Here is a 12285-nt window from a genome sequence, read left to right as displayed (position 1 = left end):
CAAACATGTTTTACAAAAACAATTACCGCTGTGCATTTTGAGACAACACAAAGGCACCAATGTTTTTTCAAGTTGTTTTCAGTTTGGACCTCTCTATCATTGATTTTAATCTAGTCTTAATCCCTGTCTGGGAAACCGCCCTTAAACGTGAAAAGTGTCATTATTAAAGTGAGGAATACCTGTGCCTGGAATTTAATGTCTGATTTAAGTGTTAAATGTAGCTGTTACTGATGCTGGTTCATCTGATCATTGGCCAGTTTTGTTTGACAGTTTGTTTGCTTGTACTAGACCTGTTAGCCAGTTCTTCCTATCTCTCTAGGTTTATCATCCCCTCCACAGCTGTACAATTAAAGGAGGCTTTTGTAGCTATCCCAGATCTTATGTGTCCCCAGTCACCACAAGCACGAAATGTGGATGATTTGGCAAATTGTTTAATTCCTCTTGTTTACCAATTCTAAGTGTAGTTTCCCCTCTCTAACCGAAAAAAACCCCAAATTCCTTGGTTCAATGAAAGCAACATTAAAGTTGTAAGAAAAGATTGCAGAAGAGCAGAAAGAAAATGATGGACGGATCAATTACAAATTTCATATCTTTTGCAAAACACTCCAGGAAATTCCGGGAATCTGTTTCGTTAGAACGGGCTGAATACCTACAAATTCGCGTTTTCCAAAGATTTTGTTTGCTATGTTAAACTATGTGTTAAACCGCACCAGTTGGTCCAGAAAATAGAGCTATGTGAGAAGTTTTGTGAATTATTTTATTAAACAGATTGCTTTGATCAGGGAGCAGATTTCCTGCGATTTAACCCATTCATATTACTAATGTCAGCCACTCTGCATTTTCTAAATTTCAAGCTATTTCATCTGTTGATCTGTCAGACAATATTTTAAAGATGAAACCAACCAACTGTTCTCTCGATGTTTTACTTACTAAACTGCTTATGGATGTGCTACCTTCCGTTACATTTAGTTTGCTCCCTATTATCAATGGGTCCTTATACACTGGCACTGTTCCATCTTGTTTTAAACATACTGTGTTCCAGTTCTACTCCAAAAAATAAATCTTGATCTCACTGATTTTGATAATTATAGGCATATTTAAAAATAGCCTTTTTTGCATAAAGTTATCGAAAAGATAGCACTTCAGCTAATCTGGATCAAGTGAAAATTGAAAGGTATGTGTTTGATGGCCAAAGCCTTTTGAACAGTAAGAGCTGATGGGATTCAGAGTTTGCCATCTAGAATCAAACCTGTCATCACACAATGAGCGACTTGAAGATTTGCCTAATTTTATCAGATCAGTGGATGTAAATATTTAAATATAAAAGAATATTACATCACAGAATACACGTGACCCTGTAATTTACTCACCTTCATGCCATCCAGGAACAGTATGACCTTCTTCCTCCAAACACAGAGTTACAGAAACAGCAATTATGACAATTGTTGCCATACATGTCTGTCAAAACCAGCGAGAAAGAGAAGTTGCAGTATTTGTTCGTATACCTGTAGGCTACATGAAAACACTTTGGAGTCTCAAAACATGCTGTGGCCAAAAGGGTCTATCCTTAAAAATCGGTAACCCTTTAGATATCAGTCCGTAATGTACTGCATAATTAAATGTAACAATAATGTACCTCTACAGAACAAATAATATGGTAAAGGGGAACAATATGCAAAGTTTGGGGAATAAAGAAGTCAGGAAAAAAAGTATGCTGTAAGTATTTTAAAACTAATGGATAACTATTTTAATATTATTTAGTATGCATGACCTGGGGTATGCTATACAACAATCTAGTCTGAACACTACATTTTTGTAAACACAATATACCCATAGATAAGCTACTGTGGATGTTAATTAAGTAGCTATGGGGTTCTTATTTTATAACTATAGCAAACATGACATAAGGGGAAATTATGTGTATTGGATTTTTAATGGCATGCAGTTCCCATGATGGGGTAACTGAAGGCAAACGATTGTTGTCGAGCACAAGCTGATGCGTCACACTCCAGTCCACCAGGTGTCGCAAACGCACCACGTGACGGATAAACAGCACGCGAAGAAAGAGCAGCTCAGGCACAGGAAGTGATAATGTGCGTGTTTTGTTTTCCTCTCTTACTATAACTTTCGAGTAACTTTATAGTTTTTACCGGACGCATTAAACTCTTGATTCACTGAGAGTTGTTGCTGTATTGAGATCTCTTCTCAATTTATCACAGCTTCGCAACAATAATTGTTAGTTTCTTGTTTATTTTGTGTTCAGATGTCCATCATGAGGACACAGATAGATGTGATGTGCTGTAAATCAGTAGGAACGGATCTGTCCATGCTGGATATTGATGATTTAATGACAGAAATCTCTCAGCTGAAGAAAGAGGTGGCGTTATTGGAGGCAAAGCTCGGGGAGAGAGATGAACTGAACACAAAGGTTTGTACAGATTAAACTTTCATTGATTCATTATGGGAGGGTGTTTGTAAGGCTTCTTCACAGGACCTGGGTGGGTCTCTCTTTCTATTGAGTAGTGTGCTAGAACATTCTGTTCAAACCACACAAGAGAATATTGTGTTCAAGAATATTTATCATAGATATGAATGTAACATTTGCCTTCATATTAGTTTAAATGTATAGAAGCTCTTAATTTGAATTCTAAGCTTGTTGTGATGTTTTTCCAGGATGTATCTGTTTTCTCTCTCTGTGTCATTTCTGATCAAACATCTCCTGAGCTTCTGGTTTCTGTCTGTAATGAAGAGCAGAAACCATCAGTGAATCTGCTGGACTGCAAAATGGAGCTGAAAACAGAAATCACTGAAACAGAAGAACACACAGATGCTGGTTTGATTCATCCAGGTAACTTCTATTATTGTCGAACCAGTAACGAGAGTAAAAAGACAATATAATTATAGTTTGAGAAGTCCATTGTGCATTATAATTATTACACTTATAATCATAGTTATTTTCTCTGTTCTTTTTAGACCTGATGAAAGTAAAGGAGGAAATTACAGAACCGAATGAAATGGAGGAAAAAACTCATATAACTGGAGAAGAATCGCAGAGCTTCTTAAAGACTGAGGAGAATTTGTCACCAAGACAATCTCAAAATGAAACAACCGAAGATTCCCTAAAATGCCCTCAGTGCGGAGAAATCTTCACTTGTGAATACAGTTTAAACAGGCACGTCAGACTTCACATCAGAGAAAAGTCTTACAGTTGTGACCAGTGTGGAAAGACTTTCGTTTTTAAATCCCACCTCACCAGTCACATGAAAGTTCACAGTGGAAAAAAGTCTTACAGCTGTGATGAGTGCGGAAAGACCTTCATTTGTAAATTACACTTTACTGATCACATGAGACGTCACACCGGAGTAAAGGTTTATGAATGTGACCAGTGTGGAAAAACCATTCATAAATACATTCATGATGAGCACATGAGAAGTCACGCTAGAGAAAGGCCACACAAATGTGACCAGTGTGAAAAGACCTTCACTCGAAAATCCCACATGAACGAGCACATGAGAAGTCACACTGGAGAAAAGCCTTACAGTTGTGATCAGTGTGGAAAGGTCTTTTCACGCAAATGTCACCTTAGTAAGCACATGAGAATTCATACCGGAGAAAAGCCTTACGTGTGTCTTCAGTGTGGAAAGAGTTTTGCTTGGGCAGATAATCTGAGAACTCATCTTTTGTGTCATTCTGGAGTGAGACCATTTCAGTGTGAACAGTGCAGTAGAACATTCATATCTGTACGCTACCTGAAGAAGCACATGAGGACACATGCAGGTGTGACTAATGACTAAACACAAGAAAACACAAACAGGTGTGACATCTCATATGTGTTGTGGAAAAGCCTTTACTACAGCTAGCCAATAAAAAACAGCATCACAGATTTCATACGGGACATAAACGTTACCCTTGCTCCTCATGTGGACAGAGTTTTAGAGAGTCATGTGACTCACAGGAAGAAGTGTTGCAAAGACAACAAAAATCATCTTCAAGAAACTGTTTAGACCACAAGATCCCTAAGTGCTGCTGCTGTAGTCTGCTAATACTTGTCTAGTGGTGATTAAGTTAGTCATTGATTGACAAGACAAATGCAGAGGTGGTCATTGTAATTAATGAAAAAATTTGAATGTTAGTTTAGCTATGTTAATATTTTAAAAGCAGTCTGAATGAATTTCTTTGTGGGGTCATTCCGTGTCAATTCCAGAGGTCACCGGCTCAAACTTTAGGCCCCGGTTTTATAGACCAGGTTTAGCCTAAGCCAGGACTATGCCTTAGTAAATTTAGGCTATTTAAGTCGCTTTTATTAAAATGCTGTAGTTTTTTTTACTGATGTCCATCTTGACTCAAAACAACAGCACTGACATATTTTAAGATACGTCAGGGCCAGTTATTTTCAGTTAAGACAGTTCAAACATTAATTTTAGTCTGGAATTTATCTTAAACCTTGTCTGTGAAACCAGGCCTAGATTTTTAAAATCTTTTTACAAAAGCAAGTGCAACATCAGTATTGATGAATTAAATACCACAGATGAATGGAAACGGAGAAATCTACTATATTGTAGAGGATAGAAATTACGATCTTCAACCGAACTTTGGAGCCATATTAGAGGGGGTTGAAAAATTACATAAGAAATATGCCTGCATCACAATTTTATTTTTCAAAGGAGATTCGTTTATGTTCAATCTGTAACTTTATCAATCATTGATTCATTTCATGCCAATGGTGACGGTTAACAATGAGGAAAAATCTTTTTGTGTGTGTGTATTTTTTGCATGTATGTAATTCAAAAATTGCAAGTGACACCTTAATGTCCTTTTATATGCGTCTGCTAGAACAAGTTATCTTTTGGGAACTACATTTATAAGACACTATGCTTTAGTCCCAGAGATAAGCGGTTAAAATGTAAGCTTTTTCAATCATCGAAAACCAAATGTGAGTCATTTCGTAAAAATCTGGTACTTCATTTCTTTTAAAGGGGAATGTCTTATAAACAAATAATGTTGAAACTAGAAATGCATAATTTTGTCCATCTATCAAAACATGCATTGAACATAACCACTTCGGTGTCTTTTTGGCACGGAGTTACTTTGTGTGTTCTGTTACCCTGTAAAAAGGCTACAAAATGAATCCACAAATATTAATTACAAAAAAACTAGTAAAAATGTACTAAATTAACTTTGTTTCGTCTGCCCTTCTTTCGTTTTTTGTTTGAATATATTTGAATAAAACCCATATTATCTCGTCATTTTGCTGTGTTTCTGAGGGGGTAATTGTAGGCAAACGATTGTTGTTTTGCACAAACTGATGCGTCACACTCCAGTCCAGCAGGTGTCGCAGAAGAACCACGTGTCAAATACCACTTGAATAAAGAGCAGCTCAGTTCCTCATTCACTACAGTAGGTGGCGATATGCACCTAAACAAGTTGTTTGCAACTCCCCCTTAAAAAGGGAAAGAAGATGCAGCCTCTATTGGCTTCAGTTGAACGCTTTATTATTTGCGTGATAATAAGTGTTTTGTTTTCTTGCTTACTATAACTTGCACGCATTAAACTCTTGATTCACTGAGAGTTGTTGCTGTATTGAGATCTCTTCTCAATTTATCACAGCTTCGCAACAATAATTGTAAGTTTCTTGTTTGTTTTGTGTTCAGTTGTCCATCATGAGGACACAGATAGATGTGATGTGCTGTAAATCAGTAGGAACGGATCTGTCCATGCTGGATATTGATGATTTAATGACAGAAATCTCTCAGCTGAAGAAAGAGGTGGCGGTATTGGAGGCAAAGCTCGGGGAGAGAGATGAACTGAACACAAAGGTTTGTACAGATTAAACTTTCATTTATTGAGTCGTTTTCTATTTGGAAACCACACAAGAGAATATTGTGTTCGGGAATGTTTATCATACATGTGAGTGTTTATTTGCCTCCATACTGGTTTAAATGTATATAAACTCTAAATGTTATTCTCTGCTTGTTGTGATGTTTTTCCAGGATGTATCTGTTTTCTCTCTCTGTGTCATCTCTGATCAAACATCTCCTGAGCTTCTGGTTTCTGTCTGTAATGAAGAGCAGAAACCATCAGTGAATCTGCTGGACTGTAAAAGGGAGATAAAAACAGAAATCACTGAAACGGAAGAACAGACAGATGAAGCTGAATTGATTCATCCAGGTAACTTCAATAATTGTTGAACTGTCGATGACATGAAGACATTTTAAGTATAGTTTCAGACGTAGGGATGTCAGAACTGCTGTAAATTACATTATAATTCTAAAGACAAGCCTTTTCTCCTAAGCCCACTAGAGTTCGCAGCACAATGGTCAAATATTAAAGGGACATAACACCCAGAAGGAAAATTCTGTCATCATTTTTTCACCCTCAAGTTGTTTCAAACCTGTGTACATTTCTTTGTTCCGATTAACACAGAGAATGTTATTTCAAGGAATATTAGTAATTTTATATTCTGGGACATCATCAACAACTACCATTTAATTTTAATTAATTAATTTAATTTAGTCATTTGGCAGACACTTTTATCCAAAGCGACTTACAGTGAACTTATTACAGGGACAATCCCCCTGGAGCAACATGGAGTAAAGTGTCTTGCTCAAGGACACACTGGTGGTGGCTGCTGGGATCGAACCAGCAACCTTTGATTTACCAGTTCAGTGGTTTAACCCACTAGACCACCATCTCGCACTACAACCATAGTTGTTGAACACAAAATGTGATGTTTGAAAGAATTTAGGAACACTAACAGTTCTGGGACACCTTTGACTACCATTTCATTTTTCCTATGGTAGTCAATGATGTCCCGTAACTGAAAACTACTAACATTTTTCCAAATATCTTATCTGTGTTCATCAGTACAAAGTCATTTATACAGGTATGCAATTTAAAAAGGGTGAGTAAGTGATGATGACAGAATTCACATTTTTGGGTGAACTATCCCTTTAATTAAATTTGTTGATCCAAGTACCGTACCACCTGATGACTGGCATAGGAAATCACATGACAAAGCACTTCCTTTAATAGAAGAGCTGTGAAACTTTACTTGTCTCATGATTAGATACACCTTGTCCTCCAACACTTTTTTTTTTATTTACCAGCTGTTTTTTAACTAAAGAACATGTTTTTTCCATGTTTTTCAAGTTAACAGTAATGGTGGACACCAAATACTCGACTTTTACTTTGTGGGGATTTGCAGAAAGAATACAAAGCTATATCAAAAACAGACGATGTGGAAAGATTTTTAACACCGAAGATAAATAAAAATTTATGAGAACAGCAGTGCACGGTAGCATAAAGCATCTTAAGGTTTTTACACTTAAGGTGTGATTACCCTTTACCAAAGACAATAGAAGAATAACTTAAGTAAAACTTAAGGTATATTTAAGGGCACACTTAAGATCAGATTATAAATGGGACAGGTGTGTAATAAGGTGGTGATTTTAGGGTTTGTTTTAAGAAAGTCTGTCTCGTTTTACTTTCTTACTCTCACACTTAACAGCAGCGGCTCTTGTCAAAGCATCTGTCTGCTCCCTCTCACGCGCCTGAGTTACGTCATCGACCAATGATAATAAAACAATTCATACAACTATAATAATTGCACATAGGCTATATGAGATGTTTTCTGTATTTATCAATCATGTATAACATTTGAAATTGTATTTAAAACAGAAAATGAATGTATAGAGTTTTTAATTCCCTGTCATGTCACGTACCACTACGGGTCTCTTCAAGTACCAATAGGGGTACGGGTACCACTGTTTGAGAACCACTGGCTTAAATGAAAGACTACTATTTGACTACAAAAATCTCTAGTCAGGGACAGGCCTAATGTTTGTATTCAACTAATATTTTAATTTGCTAGTGGTCTTATTCAGTAATTCCTTAAGAATTTTTACAATGTCACAATAATCAAAATGATTTTCTCTGTTCGTTTTAGACGTGATGAAGGTGAAAGTGGAAATTACAGAACCGAATGAAGTTGAAGAAAAACCTCATCATTTTATAAATGGAGAAGAATCTCAAAGCTGCTTGAAGACTGAGGAGAATTTCTCATTGAAACAATCTCAAAGAGAAACAGCCTACGATTCCCTTACATGCCCTCAGTGTGGAGACATCTTCACTCGTAAATATAATTTAAACAGGCACATCAGACGTCACACAGAAGGAAAGTCGTACATTTGTACTCCGTGTGGAAAGACGTTTGTATGTAAAAACATTCTTAAAGCGCACATGAGAAGTCACACTGGAGTAAAGCCATACAGATGTGACCAATGTGGAAAGACCTTCAATTGTAAATCCCACTTGACAGATCACATGAGAATTCACACTGGAGAAAAGCCGCACAGATGTGACCAGTGTGGAAAGACCTTCAGTTGTAAATTCCCCTTGAACGAGCACATGAGAATTCACACCGGAGAAAAGCCATACAGATGTGACCAGTGTGGAAAGACCTTTGCACTGAAATCCACTCTTAATGTGCACATGAGATGTCACACTGGAGTAAAGCCGTACAGATGTGACAAGTGTGGAAAGACCTTTGCGCAGAAATCCACTCTTAATGTGCACACGAGAGGTCACACTGGATTAAAGCCTTACAGATGCGACCAATGTGGAAAGACCTATACTTGTAAATCCAATTTGAAAGATCACATGAGATGTCACACTGGAGAAAAGCCGCACAAATGTGACCAGTGTGGAAAAGTCTTTTCACGTAGAAGCAACCTTAGTAAGCACATGCGAGTTCACACCGGAGAAAAGCCTCACATATGTCCTCAGTGTGGAAAGAGTTTTAGTTGGGCAGCTGGTCTGAAAGAGCATCTTTTGTATCATTCTGAAGTGAGACCGTTTCAGTGTGAACACTGCAGTAAAACATTCATAGCTGTATGGTACCTGAGGAGACACTTTGAGAAGACTCATGCAGGTGTGACTAATGCACTTTCTTCCTCTGAAGAACATAAGAAAACCACACAGGTGTGATGTCTCACATGTGCATTGAGTTTGGAAAAGCCTTTACTACATCTAATCAAATAAAAAAGCATCACAGATTTCATGCAGGAGAGAAATTTCACCCCTTCTTGTGACTCACAGGAAGAATTGTTGCAAGATCAAAGCTCATCCTCAAGAAACTGTTCAGAGGTGCGTTTCCCAAAAGCATCGCTAGTCAACAATGGTCGCAAGTTCCATCGTTCCAGCATAGCTCAAAGATTCAAGTGTTCCCCGAAAACATCTTTCATCAATCGCATGCCAGTTGGTTTCTCAAACGATGCTTTGTAGTTAACCAGCAAGTTATTTGGGAAAGATCTTCTGCAGTCATTTTCTAATACTGGTCTAGCAGTGATTAAGTTTGTCATTGTTTGACGATACGAATTCATAGGTGGTCATTGTAATCACTGCATAACTTTTTTGGAATGTTAGCTCAGCAATGTTATAATATATATGATCAACAATCTGAATGATTTTCTTGGGTAGATTACGGCTTGCATTATTTTGCTGGGTGCTGGGTAACTACGGGCCAGTGAATAAGTGGTTTTGTACATCTTGTACAATGTTATCTGTGTTTACTGTGACCAAAGCCTTTTGAACAGCTAATGGGGATTCACAGTCACTTTTTCTTCAGCCAAATACCGTTACAATAACACCGATTATGTCAATTGTTGACTCACACATCTTTCCAAACCATTGAGAAAAATATTGTAATTGTTTATAAATTATTCATTATTGTTAATATTTTTTAGAAGGGGGACCGGAGGGTGTGCTCCAACTATCGGGGATCACACTTCTCAGCCTCCCCGGGAAAGTCTATGCCAGGGTACTGGAGAGGAGAATCCGGCCGATGGTAGAACCACAGATTCAGGAGGAACAGTGTGGTTTTCGTCCCGGTCGTGGAACGCTGGACCAGCTCTATTCCCTCTACAAGGTGCTTGAGGGTTCATGGGAGTTTGCCCAACCAATCCACATGTGTTTTGTGGATTCGGAGAAGGCATTCGACTGTGTCCCTCGCGGCATCTTGTGGAGGGTGCTCCGGGAGTATGGGATTCGGGACCCTTTGCTAAGGTCCCTGTACGACTGGAGCAGGAGCTTGGTTCGCATTGCCGGCAGTAATTCAGACTTGTTTCCGGTGCTTGTTGGACTCAGGCAGGGCTGCCCTTTGTCGCCGGTTCTGTTCATAATTTTTATGGACAGAATTTCTAGGCGCAGCCAGGGGCCAGAGGGCGTCAGGTTTGGGGACCACATGATTTCATCTCTGCACTTTGCGGATGATGTCGTCATGCTGGCCCCATCAGACCAGGAGCTTCATCATGCACTGGTACGGTTTGCAGCCGAGTGTGAAGCGGCTGGGATGAGAATCAGCACCTCCAAATCTGAGGCCATGGTTCTCAGTCGGAAAAGGGTGGCTTGCCCACTTCAGGTAGGTGGAGAGTTCCTGCCTCAAGTGGAGGAGTTCAAGTATCTGGGGGTCTTGTTCACGAGTGAGGGAAGGATGGAACGGGAGATTGACCGACGGATCGGTGCAGCTTCTGCAGTAATGCGGTCGCTGTACCGGTCTGTCGTGGTGAAGAAGGAGCTGAGCCGTTAAGCGAAGCTCTCGATTTATCGGTCAATCTACATTCCTACTCTCACCTATGGTCATGAGCTGTGGGTCATGACCGAAAGGAAAAGATCCCGGATACAGGCGGCCAAAATTAGCTTTCTCCGCAGGGTGGCTGGGCGATCCCTTAGAGATAGGGTGAGAAGCTCGCTCGCTCGCTCACTCGGGAGGAGCTCAGAGTAGATCCGCTGCTCCTCCACATCGAGAAGGGCCAGCTGAGGTGGCTCGGGCATCTTTTCCGGGTGCCCCCTGGGGCAGACCTAGGACACGTTGGAGGGACTATGTCTCCCGGCTGGCCTGGGAACGCCTCGGTGTCCCCCCGGAAGAGCTGGAGGAAGTGTCTAGGGAGAGGGAAGTCTGGGCATCCCTGCTTTGACTGCTGCCCCCGCGACCCGGCCCCGGATAAGCGGAAGAAAATGGATGGATGGATGGATGTTCATATTTTCATGCATTAAAACACTATGAACTCTCAAGACAACTTAGGAAAATGAATATCTTCTTTTTTGTTCAAATATATAAAAGAAAAAATTGTGTACAAAGCTTACCGGTACAAGGGCCATGGTTTCAAAATGTTTTTTTAATGTAGAAGGATCAACAAATATTATTAACTGATATGGTTATTTGTAGTTAAAATGTAGCGTTTCTTTGCAAAATGGCGTTGCTGAGCTCTCCCAATCCCAAATTCAAACTTTAACTTGGGTAGTTTGATCTCAACCTTAACTATTTATGGGAGAATCTTATTGACAAAGGCAGAAGGTATGACACGTCTTGTTTATCCTGCTTTCTCTTTGTTGATCAGAAAGAGATTAAATCTATTGGCCCACTGCTTTTCCGTTTTATATGGAAAAATAAACCTGAATGTCTTCAAAGAAAAACTCTGGTAAGAAGCTATAAAGAGGGTGGTCTTAACGCTTTACATTTTCAGTCTATTAACCAGACATTTAAAATAAATTGGATTAAGAATTGTCCTAAATTTTCTTATACAGGCTCTACTTTCCTGGAAGATTTCTTTTAAACGTAATTTCTCCCCACACACATGTATGCTTTGGAATAACAAAAACATATTGTCTGGTAACAAGTCACTCTTTTTCAAGGAATGGGTGAATCAAAATATACTATTTGTTTATGACTTGTCTTTATTCTCATGGAGAACTTCTTTCCTTTACGGACTTTGCATCTTTTAAAGATGAAAAAACACTGATATCCTCTGATAAACTTTCTCCATTCAATTCATTTAAGTCTATATCAAAACCTTTAAATTCAAAGGCTTCTAAAACATGTAACATTCTTGAGTCTGTTGTAAGATTTCTTTAAGATATGTTAAACCGTATTTTTTAACTATGTTGATATGTTTTGTTGATTTTAATGGCCTTGCAGAGTATTTGTGATGTCCGTTGTCCCCCCTGTAATTGTGTTTTATACCTTGAATAATATCTCTTCAGACTGAAGCGTCACGTGCAATGCAAGCACAACGCCTATGGCTTCCGTTAAACTACGCAAAAAGGATGAATGAACACGATGGATTTATATATTTTTGACGTTCAATATTGATGAATATTGATTTTTTATATAATACACCGCAGTACTATATTACTTTATTGATATTACACACCTCGGTACCGTACGTTTGGCGATATACACCTAAACATGTTGCTTGCGTTACTTGGCGTCATGTTGGCGTTGATCGT

The 12285-nt window shown here is 38.8% G+C and overlaps 2 protein-coding genes across 3 annotated transcripts; both read left to right on the top strand.

The window, feature by feature from the left end:
• Positions 1-2091: 2091 nt before the first annotated feature.
• Positions 2092-5178, top strand: LOC130408819 (gastrula zinc finger protein XlCGF8.2DB-like). 2 transcript variants are annotated; one of them, XM_056732261.1, is made up of 4 exons: positions 2092-2235; positions 2313-2428; positions 2674-2848; positions 2974-5178. In XM_056732261.1, exons 2-4 carry the CDS (start codon positions 2327-2329, stop codon positions 3792-3794), a joined length of 1098 nt encoding a protein of 365 aa, XP_056588239.1. In that variant the 5' UTR covers positions 2092-2235; positions 2313-2326; the 3' UTR covers positions 3795-5178. The 2 variants fall into 2 exon arrangements, with proteins under 2 accessions (XP_056588239.1, XP_056588238.1); XM_056732260.1 differs by having other exon boundaries at positions 2092-2428.
• A 287-nt stretch (positions 5179-5465) lies between these two features.
• Positions 5466-8985, top strand: LOC130408806 (zinc finger protein 501-like). The gene is made up of 3 exons (XM_056732243.1): positions 5466-5816; positions 5991-6168; positions 7946-8985. The coding sequence occupies exons 1-3, from the start codon at positions 5661-5663 to the stop codon at positions 8983-8985; spliced, it is 1374 nt and encodes a 457-aa protein (XP_056588221.1). The 5' UTR covers positions 5466-5660.
• Positions 8986-12285: the final 3300 nt, after the last annotated feature.

Source organism: Triplophysa dalaica, chromosome 20 (assembly GCF_015846415.1).
Source record: "Triplophysa dalaica isolate WHDGS20190420 chromosome 20, ASM1584641v1, whole genome shotgun sequence".
NCBI lineage: Eukaryota > Metazoa > Chordata > Actinopteri > Cypriniformes > Nemacheilidae > Triplophysa > Triplophysa dalaica.
The sequence above is the reverse complement of the archived record's forward strand: the minus strand, read 5'-3'. Positions and strand labels throughout refer to the sequence as shown.

Bases quoted from the DNA above. Each gene is read 5' to 3' on its own strand.
- LOC130408819 (XM_056732260.1), top strand. From the start codon at position 2,264: ATGTCCATCATGAGGACACAGATAGATGTGATGTGCTGTAAATCAGTA. The intron at 2,429-2,673 runs GTTTGTACAGAT...ATGTTTTTCCAG, and splicing joins GAGATGAACTGAACACAAAG to GATGTATCTGTTTTCTCTCT. The intron at 2,849-2,973 runs GTAACTTCTATT...TGTTCTTTTTAG, and splicing joins TGCTGGTTTGATTCATCCAG to ACCTGATGAAAGTAAAGGAG.
- LOC130408806 (XM_056732243.1), top strand. From the start codon at position 5,661: ATGAGGACACAGATAGATGTGATGTGCTGTAAATCAGTAGGAACGGAT. The intron at 5,817-5,990 runs GTTTGTACAGAT...ATGTTTTTCCAG, and splicing joins GAGATGAACTGAACACAAAG to GATGTATCTGTTTTCTCTCT. The intron at 6,169-7,945 runs GTAACTTCAATA...TGTTCGTTTTAG, and splicing joins AGCTGAATTGATTCATCCAG to ACGTGATGAAGGTGAAAGTG.